The 27,458-nt window shown below is 39.6% G+C and overlaps 1 protein-coding gene across 1 annotated transcript in view; it reads left to right on the top strand.

Moving 5' to 3' along the window:
* SCFD2 (sec1 family domain containing 2) overlaps positions 1-27,458 on the top strand; it is a 191,041-nt gene that overhangs the window by 153,748 nt on the left and 9,835 nt on the right. Inside the window, 2 exon segments of the mRNA XM_050337840.1 lie at positions 22,398-22,543; positions 26,138-26,272. Of these exon segments, the coding sequence (XP_050193797.1) occupies positions 22,398-22,543; positions 26,138-26,272 (281 nt within the window).

Here is a 27,458-nt window from a genome sequence, read left to right as displayed (position 1 = left end):
TTTGTATCCAGTCAAGCAGTTTCATTCAGTCTTTAGTGCAGTCCATGCTATGTTACCTAGTGTACACATTTAAAGTAATTGTAAAATCAAATCTAGCTCTGTTCTGACAACTGAAATCAAAACTTAACTTCTTCCTACCTTACAGGGAAAAAAAAAAAAAAGGCAGTTTCCTCCTTGGTTGTCTGGCTGCTAATTTTTTATCCAAACCCAGCAGGCTGAAGCTGGAACAGGAGAGGGCAGTACAGGAGTGTCTGAGCACCCAAACTGTCAGAGCAAAATAGGGTGGTGAGTAGGGATACAGGCATTTAAGAAACATGTTTTGTTTTCATTGGTAATGAGACAGAAGCTCTTATAAGTCCATTTGCTTTCTTCAAAGAAATGTTTTTTGTATCATAGACACACTGTAAATGAAATTCAGAATTGTTTAGTGGCTAAAACTAGAGGGTGATATTATTTGGCATATTAGGTTTATTTATTGTGATAAGAGAGGATCATTTCTTGCGGGGACTGAAAAAATCAAGGTAGCAACTTTTGTTTCATCTAAGGGTAATCTGGGATATTAGACACATGTATTCACATATCTTTCCTGAACTGCAGTAAAATCAGTGTTTCATGGGGATTGCATCCCTGCATCCAGCTGCATGTGTTGGGATTTGTGATGTGGCTGAGCAGGGGGAATGTGCTGAGGCACTGCTTAATCCAGAGGCACTCCAAGCATGTGCCATGAAGTGAGGAGAGACACTTTTGCCCTCTGACACAGGACAGCAATTGAGCCTTTTAGTGCAATTCTTTCACAGAACAGTAGTGCTGTAATGTCTCCACAATGATGTACAGCTCAAAGAGCACTGAATGAGCATCCAGTGTTACTGTGCATCCTGCCATCCTAGTTTCCCCACCTCTCCTGGAAGGTGGTTCGCCCACTGAACTTTGCCTTTCTCTGCCTCCCCACCAAAACAATCTCTTACAGGGTGTCTTGGATGATTGTAGGCAGAGGAAGAAGGTGATCCCTCAAACAGGAGGAAATCCCTCCCTCCTCTCTACAAAGGAGTAGAAACAGAGCTTAAAAAACACAAGGCCAGCTTGCTAGTGGGAATGGGAATTTGGCAGTCTTGTCTTTTGACACAGGAGGCATACTGGACCAGTGTAAGGTAAATTGGTCCTCTGAGCCTTTTTTAGTCTTCAGAGATTGACTCAAGTGTCACGATCTTCCTAATAAGTCTTCCCCTTATTTCTTTAACTATGGAAGCATTACATTAGCTAATACAGAAGGATTAATTATCTTCTACTACTTGGTTTGAAGAACCTGTTAGAAAAGATCCAATCATCATTTATGGTAACACACATCTCTTAGGGGTCCCTGTGCCACCTGATGCTGTTCAAGCAGTTTCAGTACAAGCAAGAGAGAAACTTCTGCTCCTTAAATCCCTTCTAACATCAGTGTGCCAAGCACTGATATAGAAGACAGCGTGGGGGTTCATCTTAGCACTGCATGCCTCGACCCAGTTATAGAATGTGGGTTTTGAAGACCCAAACCACGGGTACAGCATGGAGAATAACTGTACATTTGTTTTTTAAGGCTGGTAGGGTGAAGTGATAATATTTGCCATTCACATGGCTGAATGAAAATCTCACATGCAGTAAGTGTGTGGAAATAAAAAGTAGACAAAAGAATTTGTCTTTAAAATAAAAAAAAAAAAGAAAGAAAAAACCCCTCAGGAGATACAGAGAGGAACTCAATGAAAAAGAAAAAAAAATCTATTTAAAGACTGACCTTCATGACATTTGTTATTCCTTAAGCACAAGTCTGCTCTGCATTGTACGTCCTTGTGGAAAAAGGGTGACCTAGACTCACTCACAGATTTTTTTTTTCTTTCATTCTTTCTTTTTTCCTTTTCAGAGGCATCCTCTAAGAATCTCCTCCCTTTTTTGTCCTAACAATTCTGAAATGTTTACTTCCACCCCATTATCTTTTATGGAACTTAGCAGCGCTATCATTTGTTATTTTTAGAGCTTTTCAAACAGCAGAAGGTTTCATTGCAGTTTTGCATGTCTTTGCTGCCTGTTAATGTTACGTTTATTAAATCACTCAGCTCAGTATGTATATCATAGCATTTTCTCTTTGACTGAAGTAACTTTCTGTTTTCCTTGTGCTTATTCTCCTTTATAATGTCACAGCTGATGCTGTGGATCCAGCCTGGTGGGCTGGAGACTTGTTCTCATCTGGTCCTGTGATATGAATTAGTCATTGGAGGGCATTTTTTGTTTAGTTTCAGCGGAAAGGAATTCAGTTTGTGCACTCCAGGGTTACTCTAATGCAAATCAAAGCACAGCAAATGGGAACTAGGAGAAGATTCTCATAAAAACTCCTAATCCAAAAGAAAATTTAATGTAGATGCAACTAATGGAATTTCACGCCTATACCATAAATGTACTTTAGAAAGTGAGTCAGAATTACTTCACAGCTTCTCTACATGCCTTTCTTAATGGAACACACAACTAGCTTTAAGCATGGTCATACATGGGTAACTGGAGTGACACCACCACCAAATGTCTGTTCTAGGTCAGTTGTGTGATTTTTAAAAAATATAATCTATATCTGTTACATGTTCTCAGGCTTGGAGTTCTAGTAATATAAGTTTTTTGGTATAGAACTTGTTTTGCATGAAGTATTTTAAAGATAATAGAGGTGGTATTTTAAAGATAATAATATAGATATAGATATATTAAAAATAAACATTGTCTGGGGGTGGGGTGTGTAGGAACATGACAAAAGCCTTATCTTCTAAATTTCTTTCTAAAATCTTTTTTTTCTAAAATGTTCAGGATCAAGCATTGGGAATCAACAATCAATTCCCAAGCTCTCTTGCCAGATATATTTATAAGCCTTAAAAATGTGCATGCACAGTGCTGACCTCTTTTCAGCCTACATAGATTTACTGCTAGATATGCTTCATCAGTAAACTTGACGGCAAGTGGAAAAAAAAAGCTCTCTTGAAATGATGCAACACAATTTGACAAATTTAAGTTCTTAAGAAAGCTCTCTAATTTGTTAAAAGCACAAATGAGTATATGCTGAAACACTACCAACTAATAGACTGTGCTCAGTGTATTAACCAACTTTCTTCAAGTGATCTCTTCTAGCTTTTTTCTACATTACTAAACACAGTTTTTGGTTCTTTGTAATACTTTTTTTTCAGTTAGCCTCTCAGTTGCAAAACCTCTTTGTAAGTAGCAAATAGATGTTGATAAGACTCATGCTGTTACCCAAGGGAAGATGACTGGGTAGACAGCTACCTGTAAAAAGTCTGCTGTTCCTTTCTAAATTTTTCTGTTTTTCGGAGGCCACGCCTTGAACATCAGAGGCCAGAAGGCAGGGTTAAGGCCAGGAGCAGTTGTACACAATGACATAACCTTTTTCAGTGTAATGAATATGTGGAGGGATCTTTTTAAGTAGTTTATAGAATTGTGGGTTGTATTGCTGTTTCTTTGAAGTAGCTTTTTCACACTGACTTGTGCTAAAATTCATGCTTTGGTCCTTAGGGTAGGGAATCTCCTAGAAGTCTGTCAGAGCAATTGGCTTAACTCCTTTGATTTGAGAGATATTGCAGTATTGAATTACCAGGGGATTTCTCTAAAGAAAGAAGAGAAGGGGCCTTTGGGAAGGCCTGAGCTGCCTGTACCGAAGCAGTGACCAAACAGCCTTTACTTACACTTCGCCATGAGCTGTCTGATCACACCACACAATTATCCCTTTCTTACTTGTAGCTGCTAACTGCCCTGAAAAGATGATTAAAATGTGGTCAGTGTTTTTTTAAGTCACTTAATAACTGAGCAGTTGTTGCAGTTATTGGAGGGTTAAGATGCAATCTGGAGGTGGAGATACAAAGGCTGTCACTGTTGAGAAGTGATTCCAACAGTGAAGAAAGTGTGATTCTCCCTGTTGAACTTCAGAGTTTGTTGGTAAATGAGACTTCTGGCTCTGTTTCAGGGTTGTTTAGAGTATCTTATGTGTATCACTTTGAACTGAAATTATGCCTTAAAGCAGTGATATTGCATACCTTAATAGAGAGTAGTGAACTTTAATACTAGTGTAATTCATTGGCCTGGTTACACTGTAATAGACTGACCAAAGCAGAAATAGTGCACCCATCATCTTATAACAAATGGGTCTTAAAATGAAAGGAAGAAATCTTGCCTTTAAAAAAAGGCCAAAGTTTTTTATAGCAATGGCTCCTATGTATTATCATGGGACTATCACTCCTGAATGATCCAGAGGGATGCAGGTGTACTCTTCAGAAGAATTTGACCCACCACCTATTTCAGTGTCTAGCACTGTGACCTGATATAAAGTGTATGAGCCATTGGTTAAATACATCTGTCTACCTGCCTAGGTAGATCAGGCTATAGCCATCAATACAAAGAGGTTTAATCAGCTATTCACAGTGTAGCACTGAGTGATCAGCCCTGTTCATCCAGGTTCTCCACCCCTACTGCAGTCTGGCGTCCTGGTAGTTCTCTAAAGAAAAACAAGCTAAATTTGGTGCTTAAAGATGGAAAGATTTAATTAATCTGGAGACCTGTCTTGCTGATATCTATCATAACATTTTTGATTGCTAGCTGAGAATATGCTGGGTGTAAAATAGAACTCCAATATCTCTGACTTATATTAACACTGTAATGGGATTTTCAGTGGGGCTCAGTTTTGCTTCACTGTTTCTCCTGGTGAAGCAAGGGATGAAATGCATTTTCACTGGAAGTAGAGTGCAGCTCATTCTGTTCATTCCTTAAAGTATTTTTAATAGTTCCTAGAGGTTTCAGCAGTGAAATTCCTGTTGTAACAGCATGTGATGTTTGCAGATGGTCTTCCCAATTTGTTAAGTAAATGTGGTGGCTGTTGAAGCTACATGTGACAGTCAGGCAAACTAATTGCTGGTTTTAACACAAAGCAGAGGAACCTAAGGCAGCAGCAGCTCAAGGTTCGTTATGATTCCCAGCACCCCTGGAAGATTCAGGCTATTTTGTGTGCCAGTTCAGTGTTTTTTATTTTGATCAATCTGGCTTTTGTGGCCTATTTTGCAGGTATCCATAAAAGCAAAAAGGGTCTGTCAAGTCAGGTCACTTGAATCATGGTTCTTCTGTGAACAGGCTCGTGTTAAGACCAGTGATTGCCTGAAGAAAGGCACTTGTGTCGCAGAGGGCTCTCCAGAGCTCTCGTCTACAAGTCAAGACTCTTGTCTCCCACCTCTTCATTAGCCAAAGGAGCCTTTCTGAAACAGATTTTAAGCCCACATTTGCAGAACACATTAGTGCAATATTTTGAGGCTAATTAACTTGTGTTTAAACTGACTAATGTTCCTGGAACCTCTGTTTCTTAAAACTTCTTCCCAAGTTAACTGATAACCTCCTTCTAACATAGACCCTATGATGAAACTTTCAAACACTGCTTTTTCAGTAACTTTTTGTGGATTTTTTTCCTATTAAAGATGTAACAACAACACTCTAACTTACAAGCCAGCAAAATAAATGAAATTAGTATTCTCCAACAAGAAACCAAGTTAATGATTTCCCACAGCTGCTTATGTCTTCCAGGGTTTCCTCTGGTAGTGTTCAATGTGTCCTCCCTAATTGTTTTCCCATTGAACTGGAAGTCTAGCTATAGGTCACTGCATCCTAAAATCCGAGGAGCTGAAAGGCATAGAGAACCACAAGGATTTGGGCCTTTCAGCCCATTTATATTGTTTGTGGTTTACACACTGTTTTTGATTCCTATCATTCCTGCCTTCTCCATCTTGAGGGAAGCAAAGCAGATCCTCTCACTGTGGAACTTCTCATGTTGAGCAGGATCTCCAAGCAACAGAAAATACCCAGTCACATCCTGATCTCCTCCTCAGTGCTCACTGACAAGTACACTTAGGTACTCTGCCTCTGATTCCTCTGCAATGCTTCATAATAAACCTCATCCATTTTAGGTCCCATGTTACTGATAATTTCTATGTTATGTGGGTCTATAATAATCTGCTATTTTTTAATTTTTTTTTGGGTGGGTTTTCCCCTTTATAGTATTTTAAGGCTCCCTAAAACGAACCTGATAAAATTCCTTCCTTGGAAATGACACACAGACTGTTGCTTCCTGACATCTGATTATACATTCTTGCAGCAGCTGCGCTTAAAAGTTCACCAAGAACATCAAGAAGTATTTGCCAAAAGAAAAGAGTACTCTTCCTCACACTTGTCCCATTTTTCTGTTCTTACCTACTTTTTCTCACTTTTTTTTTTTAATACAAACCATTTCTCTGATGAACAAGTCTTCTTTACTGACTCCCTTTCTGTAATTCCTTCCATATGTTTATTGTCCTTTGCAAAAAGTATGGAGTAAATGATTCCTACTCAGGTCATGTCATTTTGTTTACATTCTTAGTAAATATGAAGTGCTTGATTGGAGCCCTTTAGGCATCTCAAGTATGAATCTCTTTTTCCTGAGTCTTCTATAAAAACAGGATGCTGAATTCTGTGGAGCTAACCTGGCAAGGAATAGGTTTAATAAAATAAATAGGTGTCAGCATCACAAATTTATTGACAATCATAGTTGTTTTTTGTTAAATTCTCTGTAGTTCAACAGCTTACTAAAGATGTAAAAAAAAACAAACAAAAAATCTTTCTACAGCTCATTTTCAATACTGACTTTATCTTAGTAGGAAAGTAGTACTTACCTTAGTAGCCTGCTCCCTGCTGCAGCAGTGGGTCTAACCCCATGGCACCACCACAGTGGCTGAGCAGCCTTGGCCTGGGTAAAGCCCAGGAAATGGGGCAGGCTCGCAGTGTTTTGTGAAAGTGACACATTTTTTGCTGTCTGATCAGTCAGAGGCTGGGAAGTAACAGATCACAGCTTGCTGCCCTTCAGCAGTGATGGATGGACTGCTCTGTTAGCACTGTGTCCTGTGAAAGACTGGAGTATGTTTGGCAAAAGCATCCTCAGACATCTTAATGGTGAAAATCCAGCAAGGCTTAGCTGAGCGTGTGTGAGCAATGATCTTTCAGAGGTTTACAGCTCACCCAGACTGGAGCAGACTTTCAGAGGAGCAAGAAAATGCATGTCCCTGGCTGTAGAATGAGGCAATTGCTAAATGCCACCTCCCTGTTCTTTCTCTGGAGTACAGGCAGCAGCAGGTGTTTAAAATATACTTTTTGACAGATACATCCCCTGCTTCATCCTTCTCTCCATTCAGCTAAGCTTTCTAATAGCAAGGCAGGGAATCTATCTAGAAATACATGATGCAAGTCCTTCACTGCAAGAATAAATTGCTGATCCTACAGAATCCCATTTGCTAGCCCATGTACACCACAAAACCTCTCGCTTCTCCTGCCTTTTAGAAACATATCACATACAAGTATTTTCAAGCTTTCTGCTTTCCTTTCAGTCTTGGCTATTTCATTACTTTGCCTGTCTCATGACCTTTCCACACTTCTTCAATGCAGAAGCAGTTTGGTTTATTAGGGAAGTTCGAGTTACACATGTGTGTTCTCTGATGGCTTTCCTATTCCTACCAGTCTTTTCTGATGGCTAGGCAACTTACTCAATATTTATGTTTTGAGAGAAGGAAGGAGAATTGTAATAACTTTCTGAGGGAAAAAATATTTTCATTTCTATTAGAGACTGATTTCCAACTTTGAGCACTTTGTCATTAGTGGGTTGTAAACCCCTCAGACAGCTGTCCCATAGCTATCCGCTGAGCCATTTGTCAGGGTAGAAAAATGTGCCTGGTGAAATTGGTCACCGGCAGCCTGCAGCTAGACTGAACCAGGCTTTCAAAAAGGCTGCCAGACGTTGCTGCACTTTTAATAGTCAAAATCCTATGTTAGCATTTATGGGAACATTTATAGAGAGTTTGAGCAATTGTATGGTTTTTCTCCTAGATGTAATATTAAATCTCTGAAATACAAAAAATTGTTTTAAATGATCACCAATGTATGTGGAAAGATAGAACAAGGAAGTGCTTCCCTCACCACCAAACCAGACCCCTGCTCCTTCCCAGGCAAACATATCGTATAATCTCATTTATAAACTTATCAAAATCTGTCTTGAAACTACTTTTATTTCCAGCTGCACCTAGCAACTCTCACACAAAGACTCTTTCAAGACCTTGTTCCTTTGATGGTTGGTTACTTTTTTCTTCTTTCTAGTTTACATATCTTCAATTTACCTGTCACTGAGCTGAACAAACCCCCTTTTTTCAGATAAAATTGATTTCTTATGTCTGTAGTCATGCTCACAAATCTTCTTTAAGTCTGCTGTAGTTTGAATTCAAGTATCTCAAACACCAGTGACCAGAATTGTTTCTGTTGCAGTTTTACCATTTTTAGGACATAATTAGCATGTCTGTGCCTCTACAGGAAGTATCTTATCTGATGAGTTTTGCATGTCTCATGCAGTGCTAGTAGCCCAGAGTCACCCCAGAATCAACTATTACCACCTAGATTTTCTCTTCCTGTTGTTTTTGATTGCAGAGCCCCAGCTGATGGAGAGATTTCTTGTTATTGCCCACTAAGTTGATGGCCTTGGTGAGGTTTGTCTCATTTTGTGTTGTGTGCTGGTCTCCTTTGTCTTATTTCTGTTGCTTCAGGACTTATATCTTGTATAATATTTCAGGTTCCTACTACCTTTGACATTACCTCATAGTTTTGTCATCAACACTCCTACTTTTTGTTCAAAAGTCATCAATAAACATAGTAAGGCCAGTCCTTAAGGAAGTTGCTAAGACTGTCTAGCCCAGGCCATTGTTGTCTCTTCTTTAGCCTGTTCCTTGCAACTCTTTTATTAAGTCCCATCTCTTCACTCCAAACTAATTTTCCAGGTGGCATTGTATCAAATGTTTCACTGAAATCAGAGTAGTCATCTACCAGACTTCTGTTAGCTGAACAGTCAGTTTTCTCACTCAGAAATATGTGTGGCAAGTCTGGTTATCACCTGCATTTGTCAGCTTTTGTCCTCCTTCCTCGTTCATTTTTAACACTTGTATTTTCTTTTCAAAATCTGCTTGAACTTTATGCCTATTTGAAAGTCAAGTGACTAGACTGTAGTTGCCTGTGTAATTTTTCCTCTTCCCTTACATTTATGTTCTGTGTTTGGTGTTCTGCAGTTACTCAGTTATTCAGTCTTCAATTGAACACGAGTGGGGATGTGCAGAGAAACGACTTGCAAACAGCTCTGTGGGGGCTGCATGTTTACAGCCATTGTGACTCATATCAAATTTGCTCAACTTACAACTGCAAATACATTTCTCTAGCTGCTATCTCTGTGAAAACACTCAGATTTTTAAACCAATCTGTGTCCATTTTGGTTGCACTCATTGGAGCTTTGGATCCTACTGCTTTTCTGTTCAGTCAGGATTTTGGTTAGAGACATTCTCATTCTGCGTTCACTTTGTTTACAAGAGTTGTTTGAGGCAATCTTTGCAAAGGCCAGACCCTGAATTTTGACTTTGGTGCAGCACTGTGGAAGAACTATGAAGAAAGACCATATAAAAAAACCCCAAATAACTTAAGCAGGTATTATACATATTAAAGACTCCTCACAAATGGATTGCATTCCATTTACTATTCCCAGAATAAGATATATTCTGGCTGGTATCTCTGTACTTTTTCCATTCTGTAGTGTTGGTGGAAGCAGAAAGTAGGACAGTTTATTTATATCTGCAGAGTAAGCGTTTCTGACTTTAAATGCGCTGGGGGCTGATGGTAGCATCTATTCATAGTTGTTCTTTAGAGAAACAACACATGCCTTATTATGCTTGTCATAGTTCTTCTGCTCTACAGATTAATCCTTCTTCTTTTTTCTTATCTCAGATTTGTATTTCACAGAATTTGGTGTTAGCAGGTGAAACTTTCTAGAGTCTACCTATAGTCAATGCAGATAGATTGGCCTTTCAAGAGATTTCCTGGGATGAGATAATGAGTGTGGGCTAGATTTCTGTTCTTCAGACAGCTAAATGTTGAAGATTAATCACACTTCAGAATATTTTTAAGTAACCAATAATCAAAATAAAAAAAGTGATGTTCTGAGCAACAAAATGCCTAATTTAACTTCTGGGAGTGCAGAGAGTTATAATAAGCTGTGACTAGACAATTCAAGACTGGGAGATCACGGTAGAAGCTTAAACATGATATTCCACCTAATGCTGGCGGATCATTGCTTGCTGTGCTGTGTGCTCTGCTCAGGGACAGCTGGATGAGTCCCATCCGTGCAGAAACTGGAAGCAGTACAACTGTGACCAGAAAATGCAGCATTCCAGTCTTGCCATGGGCAAACTTGGTCAGTTTGGGTGAAGCATCATCCTTGTGAGATGGTGCTTTTCCTGGGAGCTGAAAATGGTGTGTTGCTGCACTGCAGTACAAATTGAGCTTGACCCAGGAACTTGAGCTTGGTCCTGCCTTCTGCAGTCTTCTTATAGCCTAAAGAGTACTCTTAAATGATTTCCAGGCTCTACCCTCAGGTTTTATTCAGTTATTGAGGCTATTCTGCCCCAGTGAAGAGAGGAAATACCTGTGCAAGAAAACAGTGTGTTTTTCAGATGCTGTATAGATTAGCTTAATTTCTAATCCTTACGTGTAGAAATAAAAATACAGTAAAAAAAAAAAAAGAGAGAGAAAGGTCCCAAATATGAGGAAAGTAAGACGTTATTACATCACAGATAATGAAAGCTGTTATGATTTTACATCTGGGAATGGTAAAAACTTCTTGAATGAAATGGCATGGAACATCACCATGACATTGGCCAAAACTGTAGTGTTGCACAGAATCTACAGTAAACAACACTGGTTATCTGAGAAAAAAAAAACCATAGTAATAAAGTGTATGGGGAAGCTTTCTCCTTTAATATTTTTTATTGCTTGTAAATGTAAACATTTTCTTACTCCATAGTAATTCAATTCCAAGGTGACATTTGCAGCTGCTGCCGAGCCGCATGGCTTGCTAGCACTGCCACACATCACTGTTGGCATGGTGGAAGTGATGCACATTGCAGCTGCTCTGGTAGAAACACTGAGTAGGGCTTTGTCACTCTACTGTGCTTGTCCTCTGCAGCACCTTCTGTGTGTGTGGTGTCTTCTCATGGCAGAAGGAATGAGAAGGAATGAGTGAAGGTGTCCACCAAACAGCAATGGCACAGGGAAAGATTTTGAGAGTGGCCTTCTGTTATTCAGTAACGTGCTTCCATGTAAACTCTGAAACAGAATTAGCATTTTCCCCATCTGAAATTAAACATGGTTATGGTAGGAGTCTGGGGACTGTCCTCCTCTCTTCCACAGGCTTCATTACATGTGGTACATATATATCCATGGAAGTGCATCTGTGTCTACTGATCATTTGAGTACCTACTAGCTTAGATCTATAAATGTTTATATTGCAGTTATACAATTGCCATTGTACAAGCACCCTGCACCTGCCCAGTCCCAGGGTAGTGAGCAGCACTGGATTGCCACAAATCATCCTCATGGCAAAACTGGTGCCAGCCTGTCAGATTTGACTGGTTGCTTGCACTTACTGATGTCTTTGTCTCCTAAACAACATCCATAAGAAAAAAAATCCAATTGATTCTGAAATTGCATGTCTTTCATTCCTAGGCAGGCACAATTTAAAGAAAAAAATCCCAATGCTTTTGCCATGTGCTTGAAGCATAAATCATGTTATCCTTGTTCTTTTGGTCACAGTAAATAAACAGGTGTTGAAACTTGACTACAAGGTTACTAGTGTTTTTCATTATTTCTCTTTCCTGAAAACATTAACAATTTATACTAAATGCAAATGTGCTACAGATAGCAAACACTTTGTCAGTTACTGTCTCTTGAAGCCCCTGTTAAAAACTATTTTCATCAACGCATACAACGTTTTCAGTTTGTTTTAAAGACAAAAAGTCCTAATTCTTGATTGCTTAAGAAACATTCTAGACCAATTCCACAAACCATTCAGTTGTTTCTTAATTAAAATACCACAATTCTTTCTGAATTTTTAAACTGAGATTTTAACCCTAATTAAACAAGGCACTTAACCACTGGCCTAACTCCATCCAGTCACACCTTCTAAGTTGAATCTGTGTTCATGTTTTCTGCTAAACTGAGGCCTCTGCCAGCATCTCGTTTTAACTATTGCACATATTATGAATTATTATCTGTTTTATGAGTATGAGTACATTCCACTTAATACTCTAGGATATTTCCTGCCTCTATACATCCACTTGAAGCTTGTACTGTTGGTCATTTTCTTCATTGACTGATACTTACCATCTGCACTACAGTGTGCTTTATAGTTAATAGACCAAAAAAAAGAATAAAAATTAGCATAAATTGTATAATTTTGTGTTATTCATAGTCAGGGATATGCCATGCCATGGTGGTGGCCAGCTGCAACACCCATGTACTCAGAGGAAGGGGTGTTTGTCCTTTGGCGCGTGGTGGTATTTGTCCTTTGGAAAAAAATAGTCGGTCCATCTTCCCCTAGTTGAGTATCATCTCTTCTCTTTGGATCCTTTCCACAGTGTCACTTCTTTTATTTTGCTTTTCATCCAAAGTATGCTTTATGCTACCTGTGGCTTGTCTCCTGTATAACAGTAATTTCAATTAAAAAAATAACATAAAGTGGGATAATTCATGCTGTGCTTTCTTTTTATCTTACATTTTTTATTGCTTTATTATTGCTCTTTCTACCTGTGCTTTTTACTTGCCTGCCTTTTCTTGTTCATCCACAGATTGTTAGGTTCTTGTACTGGGCTTAGGATCTCTGCAAAGTGCAGTGCAGTTTCAGTGGATTATGAGTAGATGAACACAGGATGACTTTTAAATCTTTTTTGCTTTCATAAAGAAAAAAGTCTTCTGTGAAGGTACTTTTTATAGGATGTTATCCTCACTGAGATGTGAAATATTGCAGAAAAAGAGGAGTCATCTTTTCAGATAACAATGATTTAAAATAAAATAGTTTTACAGCAGGTGATGAAAAACATAAACAACCACTTAAACTGAAGCTGAAGAGAGAAATTTACCAAGACCTTTCCTGTTTTATTTCTGATTCCAAAGGCAATACCGATTTTGCTTAAATATTTCCATGAGATTCATAAAGAGCAAATGCCTCTGCAAAATATGGTTTTCCTAATCTTATCAAAGACATAATGCTTATTCCAAATGACATAATCATATATGCTGTAGGCTAAATTATCATGTACCTTTTCACCTAAATACAAAGCATTCTGATGTCAGACTCTGGTAGGTAACAGACAATGCAGCTTGCTTTTGGGCAGGAATTGTATTGTTCATGATTCATAGCTTCAAAAATTGACTCAAACATCCCAAGCCCACGTGTACAACGGTGTGCTTTAATTGTACCAGCCATTGCAGTTTTTCACTCTGTGTTCTTCAGGGAAAGATCTGAAACAAAGTAACAAAGGGCTGAGCTTGTGCCTGAGCTGCGGGATGGTGGTTTACAAGATCACCCATCTATCACTTCATGGCCACAAACTTTCCAAATCTTGTTGGAAGTTTAGGCACAAAATGGGAATATTCACCTCTGGTGTGATTGAGATATACTGTGAATATGGGTATCATTGACAGTGTCAGCAAGTTGTGCTTTGAAAAAGGCAGGCCTGTAGGATACTAAATTGGAATTTGAACTAAAAATCACCAGAGGAATTACCATGATGATCACTTCTGGATGTAAATTTTGGTTACAATCACTTTACATATTTTATTTTAAAATAAACTGTCTACCTGTAGAAACAGTAGAGTAGTAGGATTTCTCTTTCCTGTGAAGTTGGAATGCTAATATAAGGTTGAGGGTATTGTGGATGAATTTCAGTAGGACTTCATGCCAGAATGCTTTCTGAAATCAGGATTTCAGGAGTCAGTGTGGTGAGCTTGAACAACATATTTTTCTTTTAAAACTGCAGTTAAGCTAAAAGCTCTAATGTCATAGATAAACATCAGAGTTTATTGTTATACATTTTGTGTTCTGTCATAATTACACTGAGCATGGCATTTAGTCTTTCTTAAATCTCTCTTACAGTTGGGTAATGTGTGCTGAATAGTACATAAAATATGTCAAGGTTGGTGTGTCAGTTCTCAGATTTTCATTCTTGAATTTCAAATATTACATTTATGTTTATCTGACAGGTCCATATCTTACTACCTTGAACACTAACCTTGTTACAGTGGATTTCTGCCTACTCTTAGCATCAAAACTGTCATAGCAGTGTAGATTAATACAGGACTGGCCTATAGGTTTTAGCTTTCTCATCCAGTCTTTCCTTGGAAAACAACCTTCTAGCACTTTGGCTAATTCTTAATCCTTTTATGGTTTAATTTGAATTTTAGAAGGTAAACTTTGTCATCTTTTTAAGGGAAATTATTCTGAGCATGGTTGAGAATTTAAAGCAAAAGGTACTTAAGGGTTGTAGTGTAATTGTTAACTTGAATAAGGGAGGGGAAATTAAAATTGTAATTATTCTAATCTATCATTTTTTTCTATCACTAAATATAGCTCATTGAATGCAGACTAAGTGCCCATTATCTTTGTTGTTTTCAGATGGTTTTTCACCTGTGCTATAGCATGCTGGGTGAAGAGGCTTTTTTTGAACAGATAATTAATTATACGTAGCAGTTGAATGTCATTATTTTTGTCATCCTGTTTACAGTATTGTTTTGTTTCAGTAGCTGATAAATATATTACATCTATTAGTTTTAATTGTCATCTTGTGCTTCTATACATTTACATTATTGTATAAAGCTGCCTTCACTAGTTTAAGGATACTGTGAGTGCTGTTTTGTCTCAGATCTTAAATTGGGAAAGAACTTTAATTAGGAAAGAAAATATCTTTAAGACGTTTTCTCCATTACCGACATTCTTAGATCCATGAGTTGAAACAGTTCCATGCATTTTTAAAAATACGAAGTTAGACTGTTGTTTTCAGAAGGAAGCATTTTCCAATCATGTCCGCAAGCCTAACTTGGCGGTTTGAGGGATATACAAACAAACTGCACTGTGAATGCAAAAAACATCGGTTGTATTCATTTCCACTGTCCAAGATAAAAAAAAGATGGAAAATTCAAACAAAGATACTGAAAGACTTCTTCTACTTTGTTTTTAAGGTATGATTCATTGTAATCAACATAAAGAAGAAAGATTTTACAAAAATAAGGACATTTACAGAGCTTACCATGTTTTCTGGATGTTCCCCTCCAAGTCCGAGTGGGTAAAGCGTCTGGACTCCCACGGACTTCTGGTCAAGGAGGCTGTGCCATACTGATACTGGTAGTGCTTACTGCCTCACCTGCTGCTACCTGGACACAAACGTCATCCCTTGTCCCCACACATTGTTTGTCCTTCACAGACATGGTACCTCTTAGAGTAGATTGTGGAGTAGGTGTCAGACAGCAGATCCGAGGGTGAAACTTTGTAGCATCACTGAAAGGTGTTGGCTGTTGCATGAGTAGCAAGAAAGTCCTTGATGAGAAAAAGTCTGTCCTTGCCACAGTGCATCTACCAGTCTGAAGACAAAAGGAGGGCATCGGAGAATAATTTGCAAAAGGCTGAGGACATTTGATCGTATAGGTCCTGGGGTGGTATGTTTGTAAAGCTCTTTATTGTTTGGTAAAGTATGGAGTTTTACTGAGTTCTTGCGAGAACATTATTGGGAGGCCTTATTAGACTTACAGAACATTTACCATGGTTTTATTAACGTCTGTGAGTTTTTAATTAAGATATGGATGACTTGAGGGAGCAACTGAATGGTTCCCTAATGAATTTGTTACAATAATTTCCCTCAGAAAGCACATCTGAGCCTAACTTATATTCCTGCAACTAATTTATGTAATTTATTCTAGTGAGTGCTGTAGTTTTCCCCTGTAATTGTTCGCTGAATTGACAAGTTTAATTTCATGTAACATGAGAACCTGCAGTCCTGAGCTTGCAGTGCTTCATAAAAGTTGGTATTACATGTTGTGCTGTTGGATTTTGGCAAGAAGAAGGCAATAAAATATTCCTGTAAAATAGAAATGTCTAAATGACAGATATTACGGCCAAAATTAAGAAAAAGAAAAAAAAAAAACCACCAGTTCTCCAAAAGTAGCTCTTAAATCCGTATTTAATCACGCAGGTAAGTGGCCAGATTTTTACATGTGCAGCTTTTAGAGCCTGAGATCCAGCAAAGTGCTTAGCCATGTGGGCTGTGCATCCCCTGCACACCAAAGAACAGTTTCCAGAAGAAGGTTCAAAGATTTAATGGCAAGAATGTTTCCAAGCACACTGCTGGCTCTTGCTGTCCCTTCCCAGTGAGCTCCAGAGCTCGCAGTATGTGTCCCTATTTAATGCACATCAAATATGTGCTGAAATGCCCTTGGAGTTACACGTGTGATCCCTGGATGCTCAGCACTGCTGAAGTGTGGATGCATATTTAAAAACTGAAGTGGAGATTTAGGATTCTAAATTTAGTGAACTCTTAAAAAAAACATCCTCAGCTTTTCTCTTGAATGGCTGATGTTTGTTGTGATGAAAATAATACTACAAATTGCACCTTTATTGGTCACAATACGGTCTTCCATGGTTTCCTTGGCAGTGGATCAGACCCACTGTCCTCCTGTCACAGACACCACATCCATACTATCACTTGCACTGCCCCAGAGCATCCCTGCACGCCACTGTGTTTTCATTTTCCATGTGCCAATCAGATCATAAATAACATTTATAGAAACACAGGGCTTTGATTTTTGACATGGTGTGCGTTTTCACTCCCTTTTCTAATATTTTTTCCCGTATGCTGCTATTCTGAGCTTTCCTCCTGCCCTCTGTTTGTCTTTCTGCCTGCTAGCATTTGCAGTCTGAATCCTGGGCTGCATCAAAAGGAGCGTGGCCAGCAGCTCGAAGGAGGTGATTCTACCCCCTCTACTCTGCTTTTGTGAGACCCCACCAGGAGTAATGCATACAGTTCTGGTGTCCCCAGCATAAGAAGGACATGGAGCTGTTAGGGCAAGTCCAAAGGAGGTCCAGGAAGTTGATAACAGGACTGGAGCACCTCCCCTACAAAGACAAGATGAGAAAGTTGGGAATGTTCAGCCTGGAGAAGAGAAGATTGTGTGGAGACCTCAGTCTGTTTCCAGTATTTGAAGAGGGCCTACAGGCAAGTTGGAGGAGGACTCTTCATCAGGAACTGTAGTGATAGAGCAAGGAGTAATACACACAAACTGAAAGGAGGGAAATTTAGGTTAGATATTAGGAAGAGACTCTTTACTGTGAGGGAGGTTAGACACTGGAACAGGTTGCCCAGGAAGGTTGTGGGTGCTCCAGCCCTGGCAGTGTTCAAAGCCAAGTGAGATAAGGCCTTGAGCAACCTGGTTTAGTGGGAAGGTGTCCCTGCCCATAGGAGAAGGGGTTGGGACTAGATGACCTTTAAGGTCCATTTCAACCCCTTAGCATTCTATGATTCTATGACTCTGTGCTGTGTGGACTGGCAAAAGGGCTGATCAGGCCCAGGACTGGGAAATCTCAGTGGTGCAAATCTCTGGGGCACCTCAAAGGAGTTTCAGCCTCTTCACTCACCTCTAGTGGACAAATAACTTGTCATACATGGTGTTGGGGTGGTTTTGCAGCAGTGTGGTCCAGGCTGAGTTCAGCCTCCCAGATGCAACAAAAGGCTGAGACATGACTGGAGCAAGGGGCCATTGCAGAATGCAGAGGGAAGTGAGAGGGTGAGAAAAAGGATTGCATTGTGATGACAGCTTAGCAATCTGCTGACATTGCTCGTAGGAGATGGGACAAGAGCGTCCCAAGGCTGTGGACAAGGACAGGTTATCTCTGTACCTCTATGCCTGCCCCTTCTCCAGCTGATGAGCTCCTTCTCCTCTGCCAGCAGCACAAACACACTGCTTTTCTAGGGCTTCAGCAAAATGATCCTGTGATTCTATTTTTTTTATAATGGAAGCTGCCAGCAGCACAGACATGGCTGCCCAGCCAGCAGCACACAAGCTCTGGCTGGGGCTGCAGAGCAAGGAGTGAGCCCAGAACAGACCCTCTGCTGATGTAACTATTGGGAAATTACAGATGTCTTGTGTTCTGGCCTATTCTTTCCTGTCCCACAGTGTCACACTTGCTTAGCAGCTTCCCTTTTCAGATGCATCAGAGAGGACGATTTAATACAAATCAGATTTAGAAATAAAGATTCAAATGCATAGGAGAATCCATAGGGAAGAAAAGTGAGAGGAGAATCACAGAAATTACATCCTGTTTTGGGGTTTTACACTTCTTTTTACCTTGCAAAAATCACCAATGATTTCCCTTGCTATGTGTGATGGTTTGAACCTAAAGGATAAAAATATCACCTAAAGGATAAAAATAGAAGATTTTCATTAGTTTAACATTATAGTGCTGTATTTTAAACTCTGACCCTCAAGGCACCCTCTATCTCTGTGGTTCCTTTGTCTTTCACTGACAAGCAAATTCGCTCTTCATATCTAGACAATAATGAAGTCCTGCATAATTAAATCCTGATGCTGGATTTTCTCTTCTTCAAAGTGCAGGTTTTCTGGTTTAGCCCATGATTCAGTGTGTGCTTCTAAAATGGCTTGATTATTCTGCTGGCTCTCTTCCAGGGTTTGCAGGGTTTACACTGGTTTCTTTCTGTAAATGGGCTATAGAGAGAGCCTAAGATGGACAGAGCTTAAATTAATACCAATAAAACAGAGTGGAGTGGTAAACTTTTAGCTTTCCTTAACTTTAAACTTTGTAAGAATCATAGGCTAGTGATGTCTCGGATTTATCGAAGTCCTTCACAAAGTGTTAATAATTATCTGACTGCTTTAGAGAAAGAACAAGTTTATTTTATTTATTTATAATACCTGGACCATGTACCCAGACACTAAGCACAGGTCCATTGTTTCTCATTTGTTACATTTGGATGGAGGAGGGGAATAATCAGTCACTTGGCACTCTAGAATTATAGATCTCATGGGTCCACAATGTCTGTGTCCTCTTCTTAAAGCATCTTCCTTCCAGTTTCAGAAATCAGTAGAAAGACCGGTCCTGTTTGGTTTCTGGGTCACTCCATACTGTAGAGCAGAGCATCTCCATTCATTCTTCTTTTTCCAAGCTTCTTGTGAGAATGAATTGGTTGTGGTGCTAATGGTTGTGCAAATGTGTAGCTTAAGAGGAGATGTACTTTCTCTGATGAAAAACTTCAAAAGTAGGTCAAAAATAAGGGCCAGTACTCTCATCCTGCTGAATGCAGCTCCTGACAGTCTCGTTTTCCTCAAATTCAGCACAAGTGGATGGGAGCAGAACAAAAGCAGTATCAGTGGGGTTGGGCACCACTTACCTCAGAACTAGGTTGTCTTCTTCTTGGGATATCATCAAGATCTCAGATATGTGCTTTGAAATCTTTAGTCCTATGCAGGTTAGTGGTGATTTTCTTTTTTTCCATACCTGGGCTTCTTCAAGTCTGACAGGAAATCCCTAAATTTCATTTAAACACCTTTTCCCATATATAATAGGGCTTGGGATTCAAAGGAATTCATTCAAGCATGGTCTCCAAATGGCATTTAGCTTCCCAAGAAAAAACAGCAACAGGAAGAGTTGTTTTAATTAGCACATGAGCTGTGCAGCAGCTAATGTATTCCACCTCTTCACTGTTGTAAAAGGAGCAGATTTCTTGAGGAGAGCAGAGAAGAGGAATTGTGTTCTGCTCTCCATATGCTGCACAGCCCCATTCATGGACAAGGTGTGAACGGGAGGTGATTTGTAGCCGCCTGCCACTTGTTCAGAACAAGCTTCTATTGTTCTCCAGGCTGAAAAGAAACCCAGCTCCCCTCTACAGCCCTACTGCAGTGCAACAGGTAGACAGCACCCTGCAGAGTTTTTAATTTCAACAGTAAGGGATTGCAAAGAAAATTTAGGTTTTAATTTACATTTTAAAAAGGAATTACTGGATGTCAGGCTGCAAAAAGAGATCTCTGATTTCCCTGGACATGATATTTCTTGATTGAAAGTCCCAAGGAAGCCCAATTTTCGAGAAACCTTTGAAAGTACACCTCTTTTCTCTCTGTCTGGTCAGCCTTAAACTGGTGCCGGACTGGTTCTTCAACTCCAGTGCCCCTCTGGGGTCCCAAAGTGGGTCCACCACTGCACTCTGATGTGGGGACTGGAAAGAGACACTGGGCCCTTCCCTGCTCTGGTGCTCCTCAAGATACACTCTGTTTTACCAGAAGGCAGAGTTGAACACAGCCCAGCACACTGAGGCTTACACACCTGTCATGTTGGATAATGAAATGATGTGGCCTGAGAAACACGTGGTGAGGGTGAGTGATTTCATGACCTCCTCTAGCCCATGAATGTGTCAGCACAAGCTGTGAAGAAAAACCCAAGCTCCAGACAGCATTTCCCTGGCAATGAGGTTCAAGTGATGAGTGATGTTACAGAGGCTGTACTTCACCGAGAAATTGCTCAAGAGGAGAGTGACCCAATTACAAAGAGCTGGGCCAGGCAAGGTGAGGAGCATCTCTAAGGCTTCCAGCTACAAAGGCAGACCATGTCTGCTGGAAACTGCCCTGCAGTTCCAGAAGTGGGAAGTGACAAGCTGATTTGAAACAAATTTTGATCGGAGTATCAGGCATGCAGATCTTGTACGTATATTACAACAAAATATTCCTGTAAGTTATTTTGCACTCATTAAAAAAAATTACTAATTTCAACAGCCTGTCCAAAAATAGATGAGCATCTGCCTTAGAATTATAACATGGAAGTCATTGAGGTCCAGTTCTCACTTCAGTGCTCACTTCATTGCTTTTTGGGTTATAATGGCATAAATCCTCAGGAGCTTGGTTTGATGTAGCCCTGCAGCAGTCATTTTATCTGTTCTATTGCACCAGCTGGGGATCCAGCTTGGAACTTCTCAATAAAAAATGTTCAGACAAATGAAACATCAGTGTCTAATCACCATCCAGTAGGAATGGTTTCAGACCTCTATAAATGTGCGTGTGTATGCATATATATATATTTTTATATATATGTATATTCCACTGTGCAGAATGCACAGATGTGAAAGAGTAATCCAGGTTAGCTGTTAAAAATTACCTGTACATTTTGAAAGTATTACCTTTTTTATTTTTTCTTTAACATGTAAGGAGTCTGTCCTACATTTGTAGAGGAAATTTTGTTTAGGATCCTCCTACCCAAAAATCCAGGGGCCTTCTTGACAGTTTTGATGCCTGTTCTCAGTGTCAGGCTCCACAGGAACAGCACAATGCAAACCAGCAGGTGCTGACCTGCAGGGAGACCCTGTCCTCTCAGCAGGATTCTGCGTAGAACTAGAGGTTTTGAAGTGCAGGATCAGTTGCAGAACTGGAGGATGGACACACAAGCCACTGCAGCAACATCCCTGGAGAAGACAACAGCAGTAGGCAGGAGTGAGTGTGTTGGTGTGCACATGTGGCAAGAAGGGTTATTTTGTGATGGATGTGCTACCACAGGGACAAGGAGTCAAGTGGGAAAGAGGCAAACAGAGATGTCAAAAGGAGTAGTACTGTGATGACGAGGCACTAAAAATAGCAGGTGACCCACTTATCTCTCACTTGGCTAATTCTTATCAGCAGGTCAGCTGAGAAAGCATTTTTTCAATGCTTTTGTGCAATATAGGTCCTGTGGTGAGGGGGATGGAGTCAAGACTAATACTTTCTCTTCACCAAGGCACTGCCTGGCCACCTGGAGGGACCTTTTACATCATCCTGTAATGGGAGTTTGGCCTCAGCAGACAACAACCATTATACCTTAGCAGAAGTGCTTTGAAAAAATACATCAAAAGTAGTAACTGTGCCACATTGAGGGATAAGGACTTTTTCATGGTAATCTTTCCCAATGTATGGCTGTCATTTCTGCTGTATTCAGCACAAACTCTTCCCATTTCTCCTGTCACAAATGTAGGAAATGTATCTGGAGTCAGCAGGATGCCAGCAAGGGCCCAGGTATGATGCCTGAGGAGCAGTTCCCCTCTTCATGGCTGTTTTGCCCAAGGAGATCTGCAAACCATCTGGCTCCTTTCCACAGGGAGGGGGGCTCTGGGGCCTGCTCTCACGGGACCTTTTGTTTGCTTTGGAGAGCAAAACATACCCTGTGCTGCCGAAAATGCTGTGTGATTGAGGTTACAAATGTTAAAGAGGTGCTGTTCACTTTGCGTGCTGTCTAGGATTTTTGCTTTCTTGCTTAGTTTGTGCCACATTGAGGACATGCTGTCTAACAAGCCCTTGAGTTTCTGGAATATAACATGATGAAACTAATTAAAAATTTCCTCCCAATTATCCACTTCTTACTCCTTATTATCGGAACATGTGAAAGGTTTTCACTCGCTGAGCTGCGTGTTTGTTTATTTCTTTAGGTTGTGACTCATCGCTGAACCTGACATCTCAGGAAGCCACAGATGCAGTGGACAGCATCTTTCAGTCCCTCAGGGATATTACAAGAGTTCGAATGCACATGAAACAGTTTAATTCCATACATAATCCAGGCAGCAACACCCACCAGGCAAGTGGATCTTTCTTTTCACTGTGTATGTTATTTCGCTAGCATACTGTCAAAATTACAGCACTGGTTTTGTTGATGTGCTAATACTATATGCATTCTGCTCATGTAAAAGAGATTTAGGTATAGATTTTATTGTTGACCTAATTATCAAGAATTTCCTCAAGTCCTTTGTCCAAACTTGGGCATGCCCATGTCAATGTCTACAGTTAATTATCTGAGGAAGAAATCTGGGCTTTGATCTGCAGCACTGTGATAAAAAAATGCCTTTTGAAAGGCAGGACTAGGTATTGGTGGTTCTTGACTAAGACCTATCAGGGCATAGCAAAGCATCCATACAGCGACTGTATTCCCATGTATTTTCTCTTTCATCCCTATGAGTGTGAGAGGCAGACCCATTTGTAAATAGGTGACAAATGCAACTTCTATTTCTAAAATAGGAACACATGAACTGTGATATTACTTAAGGTCATCAGGACTAATAGACTATGTTTTTCTTTCTCTCTGTCTCCCCCAAAGTGTTTTACTTATTTCAGTTAAAAATAGAGTTTCACAGCAGAAAGCAGTGATTTAGAGAGAGACCATAAAACTTGCTTCTAGCCTTGAGCCAGAAAAAAATCCTTCCAAACTCAAAACAGTGCTGTGGGCCAGCAAAGGGATGTAGTTCAAATTAAGCATAGCTTTGTAAGAACAGTAATCATGACTGTTGCAAAATGTTGCTGGAAATCTAAGGTGGGAAGAACCTGTTCCTGAAGTCTCCTAGCAGTCAGAACCAATCTGGTGTCCAAAATGGGGAAAAGTGTTAAACATTTAATGCAGTTCAGTGTGGAGGCAGTGAGATGATATGAAAGGTTTCCTGAAGGTGTTTAGCATCAGTATGTTCTTCGCACGTAATCCAGGTTGTCTGCCTAGTAGGACAAGTGCTGGAACACAACAAGGGATATATTCACACAATGCAGCCCCTTAATCTGGCCATGTCAGATCAATTTATTTGCTTATTCAATTTAATTGAATTTAAATATTTCAATTATTCAATTTAATTGCTTGAACAGGACAAACCTTCTGCTGAGGGAAGTGCAGGAGGCTTATAATAGTAGAAGTAAGCAGGCAGTACGTGATCATCCATCATATGTACATCTCTCTACCAATGGGCCTCTCTGTTGACTGGCAGGTGTTAAATGCATGGGTTGTGTGCGATCAGTTTAGCTCCTCTGAAGAAGCAGTGCCCATCCTGACCTTACACATTCCCAGCTCTGCCTAGTGCTATGGGAAGGGATGTAGCCTATACATACTTTTTCACTAACATCTGTTAGAAGCTGGGAAGGCTCCATTTCTTCTTAAGACTCAAGAAAAGGTAAATAAGTGGGAATTGGCTTGTGTCTTAGAAGGACTTTTTATAGCACTGAAGTTTGTATGTCTTACATAAAATAGCAGATGTTTTCATCAGGTTATCAAGGCAGTTCATGTAGTGACCATGCAAGAAGAGAGTATTTTTTTTGCCCGTTATTGAAACTACTTGCATCTTGATCTAAGTATATTTTTCCCTTCCTCCTTCCCTTCCTCTATCCCTATATCCATTCCTCCTTCCATCCTTGACTCTCCTTTTCTCATTCTTTTTCTTTCTCTCTCTTTTCTCTCTCTTCTTCTTTATAATCTTGTCTGAGATGTAGCCATTGAGGTTTCTAACAGCTATTTTAAACCCAATTTGTGCCCACCAAAATCTAAAGTTGATGAAAGTTTCATTATGAGATAGAAATTAATGCAGCTATTGGAGGTTTTACAGAAATAAAAACACCTTAAAAATTTAATAGATTAATTTCAAATCATAAAATATTTAATAATATTTGAAACTATCACAGTTAAAAAAACTTAGTGATCATACTATCTGCATTTTAGTATCTGCGTAACCTGACTGGATTGTTTTTGAATTGTTTGGATTGTGCTGAAAATTCAGACATGCAAAGTCACAGCACATTTTTAACGTCTTTTGAGTACATAGTTTTGTCTGAAGTCAGATGCTATTTTTCCTTTAATTTTGTGCAGTAAGCCTCTCTGTTAAACTGTGATTTGATCTCTGCTCCTAAAATATTTCATTCCTGATGTTTTTCTGTTCCTCATCTATGAAGATATTAAACAGATTTTTATACGTAGAATTTCTGAGTGCATGTGTATTTTCAAACAGTTTTTTATTGCGTGACTAGATTTGACAGAAATCTTAACATGTTCTAAAAGATCCTGCATCTCATGTCTGCTGTAATCTGCTTTGTTGGCTCAACTAAAAATTATGCACATGTTGTGAGAAGAACTAAATGAGTTGTATAAATCTTTGTTGACAGGATTGTATTAAAAAACTGTAAGTTTTGTTTCTCAGTGTAAAGTGTTGGATGAAAAACATTTCTTTAATGACTCCAGAAAATTTTAGTTTCAAGCCAAGTGGCTTGCTTTTTATTTTCCATCTTATTTTTACTTTTATTTTGCAAGATGTCTCTTGTAGATATCATCTTTACAAAATTAATGATGTTACACTTGATTCCCCTAAGAAATCTAGGAGATGATATATACCTGGACTAGTCCTAAAGGAAAACAAATGTGCTAATTTGACAGCTGCTAATTTTCTAAGACACTTGCACTCACTGAAGTGGTTGTGGTTCTGTTGCAGTTTGGGCAAAGTAAAAAAAGCAGCAACACAAAGCTCCAAGTGTAAACCAAGTGAGCTTGAATTTTCTTTAAAAGTATCTTTCCAAAAGTCTCTAAAAGTTTTATCTTAAAAACTTTTTCAGGATGGCAGAGTGGTTTAAACCTTAGTACACAAATGTGGAAATTACTAGAGTACTAATTTATATTCAGCCTGGGTTTGTGGACCCTAAAGAGGATGCAAGGTTGATCCTTTGGGAGTAGATCTTCCAGCATGCTGACCATTTGTACTGTTGCATTTTCCACTTTTCCTGGTCCCTAACTTCTCCAAAGCTCTGACAATGCATCGTAATGGTGGGGTTGTTTGGCCTGTTTTTCTCCAAGTTTTCCACAGGTGGAAGTATTATGTGGAATGCCATGGCCATAGAAGCTAAAGGACTAACAGGAACTCCTTAGCTCTGCTCTCCCATGAGGGGCAAACAAGCAGGTTGGCCTCTTCCCAGCCCTGCTGATATCCAGACTTCAGTGGGGACATGACATCTGTGGAAAGGCAGGAGTGGTCAGTAAGCCATCCCTCCTAAAAATCCCTGTTTAAGTGTTTATAAAATCATTATAAAAGGAATGAGATCTGGGTGCATAATGGGCAACAGAGTCTAATCCCAATTGTTACCTGTTTCTCTACTACTTCTGAAGAGATTCCAGAGAAACTAGAAGTCCCCCTTCCTTCCTTGCCTCCCTTTACTGATTTAATACACATGGGGCAGAGTAAATGTGTGGCTGTCTTCCAGTCCTTTCAGTTATATGTTGTGCTAGTGCACACTGTTTGCAGTCAAGGTCACAAACTCTCTAAGTGGTTTCCTTTATAGGATGATGATTTTTGTAACCTTTAATGGAAATAAAATATTGAGCAGTTACACCAAGTCTAAGCAAGTTTATTCACAAGACCTTGTTCTTTTTGTGCAGGCTTCTTACAAACCACTGCTGAAACAGGTCGTGGAAGAGATCTGTAACCCTGATCGACTTGATCCTGTTGATATTGAGCATATGTCATCAGGCCTCACTGATCTCCTTAAAACTGGATTCAGCATGTTCATGAAGGTAGGCCAGCCTTCCCAAGCTGATCTTAGACGATTTTCAGAGCATCCTATGGCAGTAGCTGATTTTATGTATTTGAGTTGATATTGTTCAGCAGAACTTAAGGGGAAGTTAGGAGAGTTAAATCCTTGCTGAGAAACTGAGAGCTTGAGACACCACCACTTTGCAGGTACAGTGCAGATAGGTAGTGCCTGCTGAACAAAACAAGAGGAATGCCAGTTCATTTAACCTACCTGGATTTCCAAAAGACATTCCACAAGGCACTCATCAAAGGATTTTAAGGACACCAAGCAGCCTTGAGGTAGAAGAGAAGTAAGGATGAACAGTCTGGTCTCACAGTGGATGCAGGAGGAGCTTCATAATTTAATGCCTTTTCTATAACTTGATATAGTTCAGCTTGCAGTAGGGAGGAAGGAAACCTAGTTAGAATTTGCTTTGTAAATGCTCTTAGCATGTTTTAAGACAGTCATTCTACAAGAATTTACTCTGCTTTACAAATTAGCCTATGTTAAGTGTTCGCTAAATATTTACAGAGATGAAGTGTGGAGTAGCTATCATGCTGTACATTCCACTTTGCCCTACTGCATATTCTGACTTCTCCATTGAAAACAAATCCAAATTTACATCAAGCCACATCAACACTGTGGCTATGAGTACACTATGTTTCTGTACCATGCCCAGTGTCCTTCTTCCAGTATTAACACCACCATCCCTCAGCACGGAAGAGGCATCAGCAAACTGTGTTAGGCAGTGGAGGCAAATTGCAGCAAGGGAAATTCCAGTTGAATATGAGGAAAAAAACCATTCGCTGCAAGAGTGGTTAAATCCAGAGAGGCTGTGAAATCTCCATCTCTGAGATATTCAATGGTTGGCCAAACATAAACCCTGAGCAATCTGATACAGTTTTGAAGTTGGTCATGCTTTGGGCAGGGAGGTGATATAGGTGAGCTGCATAGATTCCTTCCAACTTGAATTGTTCTGTGATTCTATGGTAATAGAAAAGAAAAAAAAAATTTTTTCTCTTTTGTGCAAATGCCTGGTAAACCTGGATTTAAAAGCAGTTGTCAAAAATAGTTTTGACTGTTGTATTAGTAGTATTCTAGAACCCATCATCAGAATAAGAAAGTTATTTTTCTGTTATTTCAGGGAAAGTTAGTCTTGAGCACAAATCAGGTGTGCCTAAAATCCA

Source organism: Myiozetetes cayanensis, unplaced genomic scaffold, assembly GCF_022539395.1.
Source record: "Myiozetetes cayanensis isolate MyiCay16 unplaced genomic scaffold, myiCay2020 scf7, whole genome shotgun sequence".
In the NCBI taxonomy this organism is placed as follows: domain Eukaryota; kingdom Metazoa; phylum Chordata; class Aves; order Passeriformes; family Tyrannidae; genus Myiozetetes; species Myiozetetes cayanensis.
This window is presented reverse-complemented; position numbering and strand designations above follow the sequence as displayed.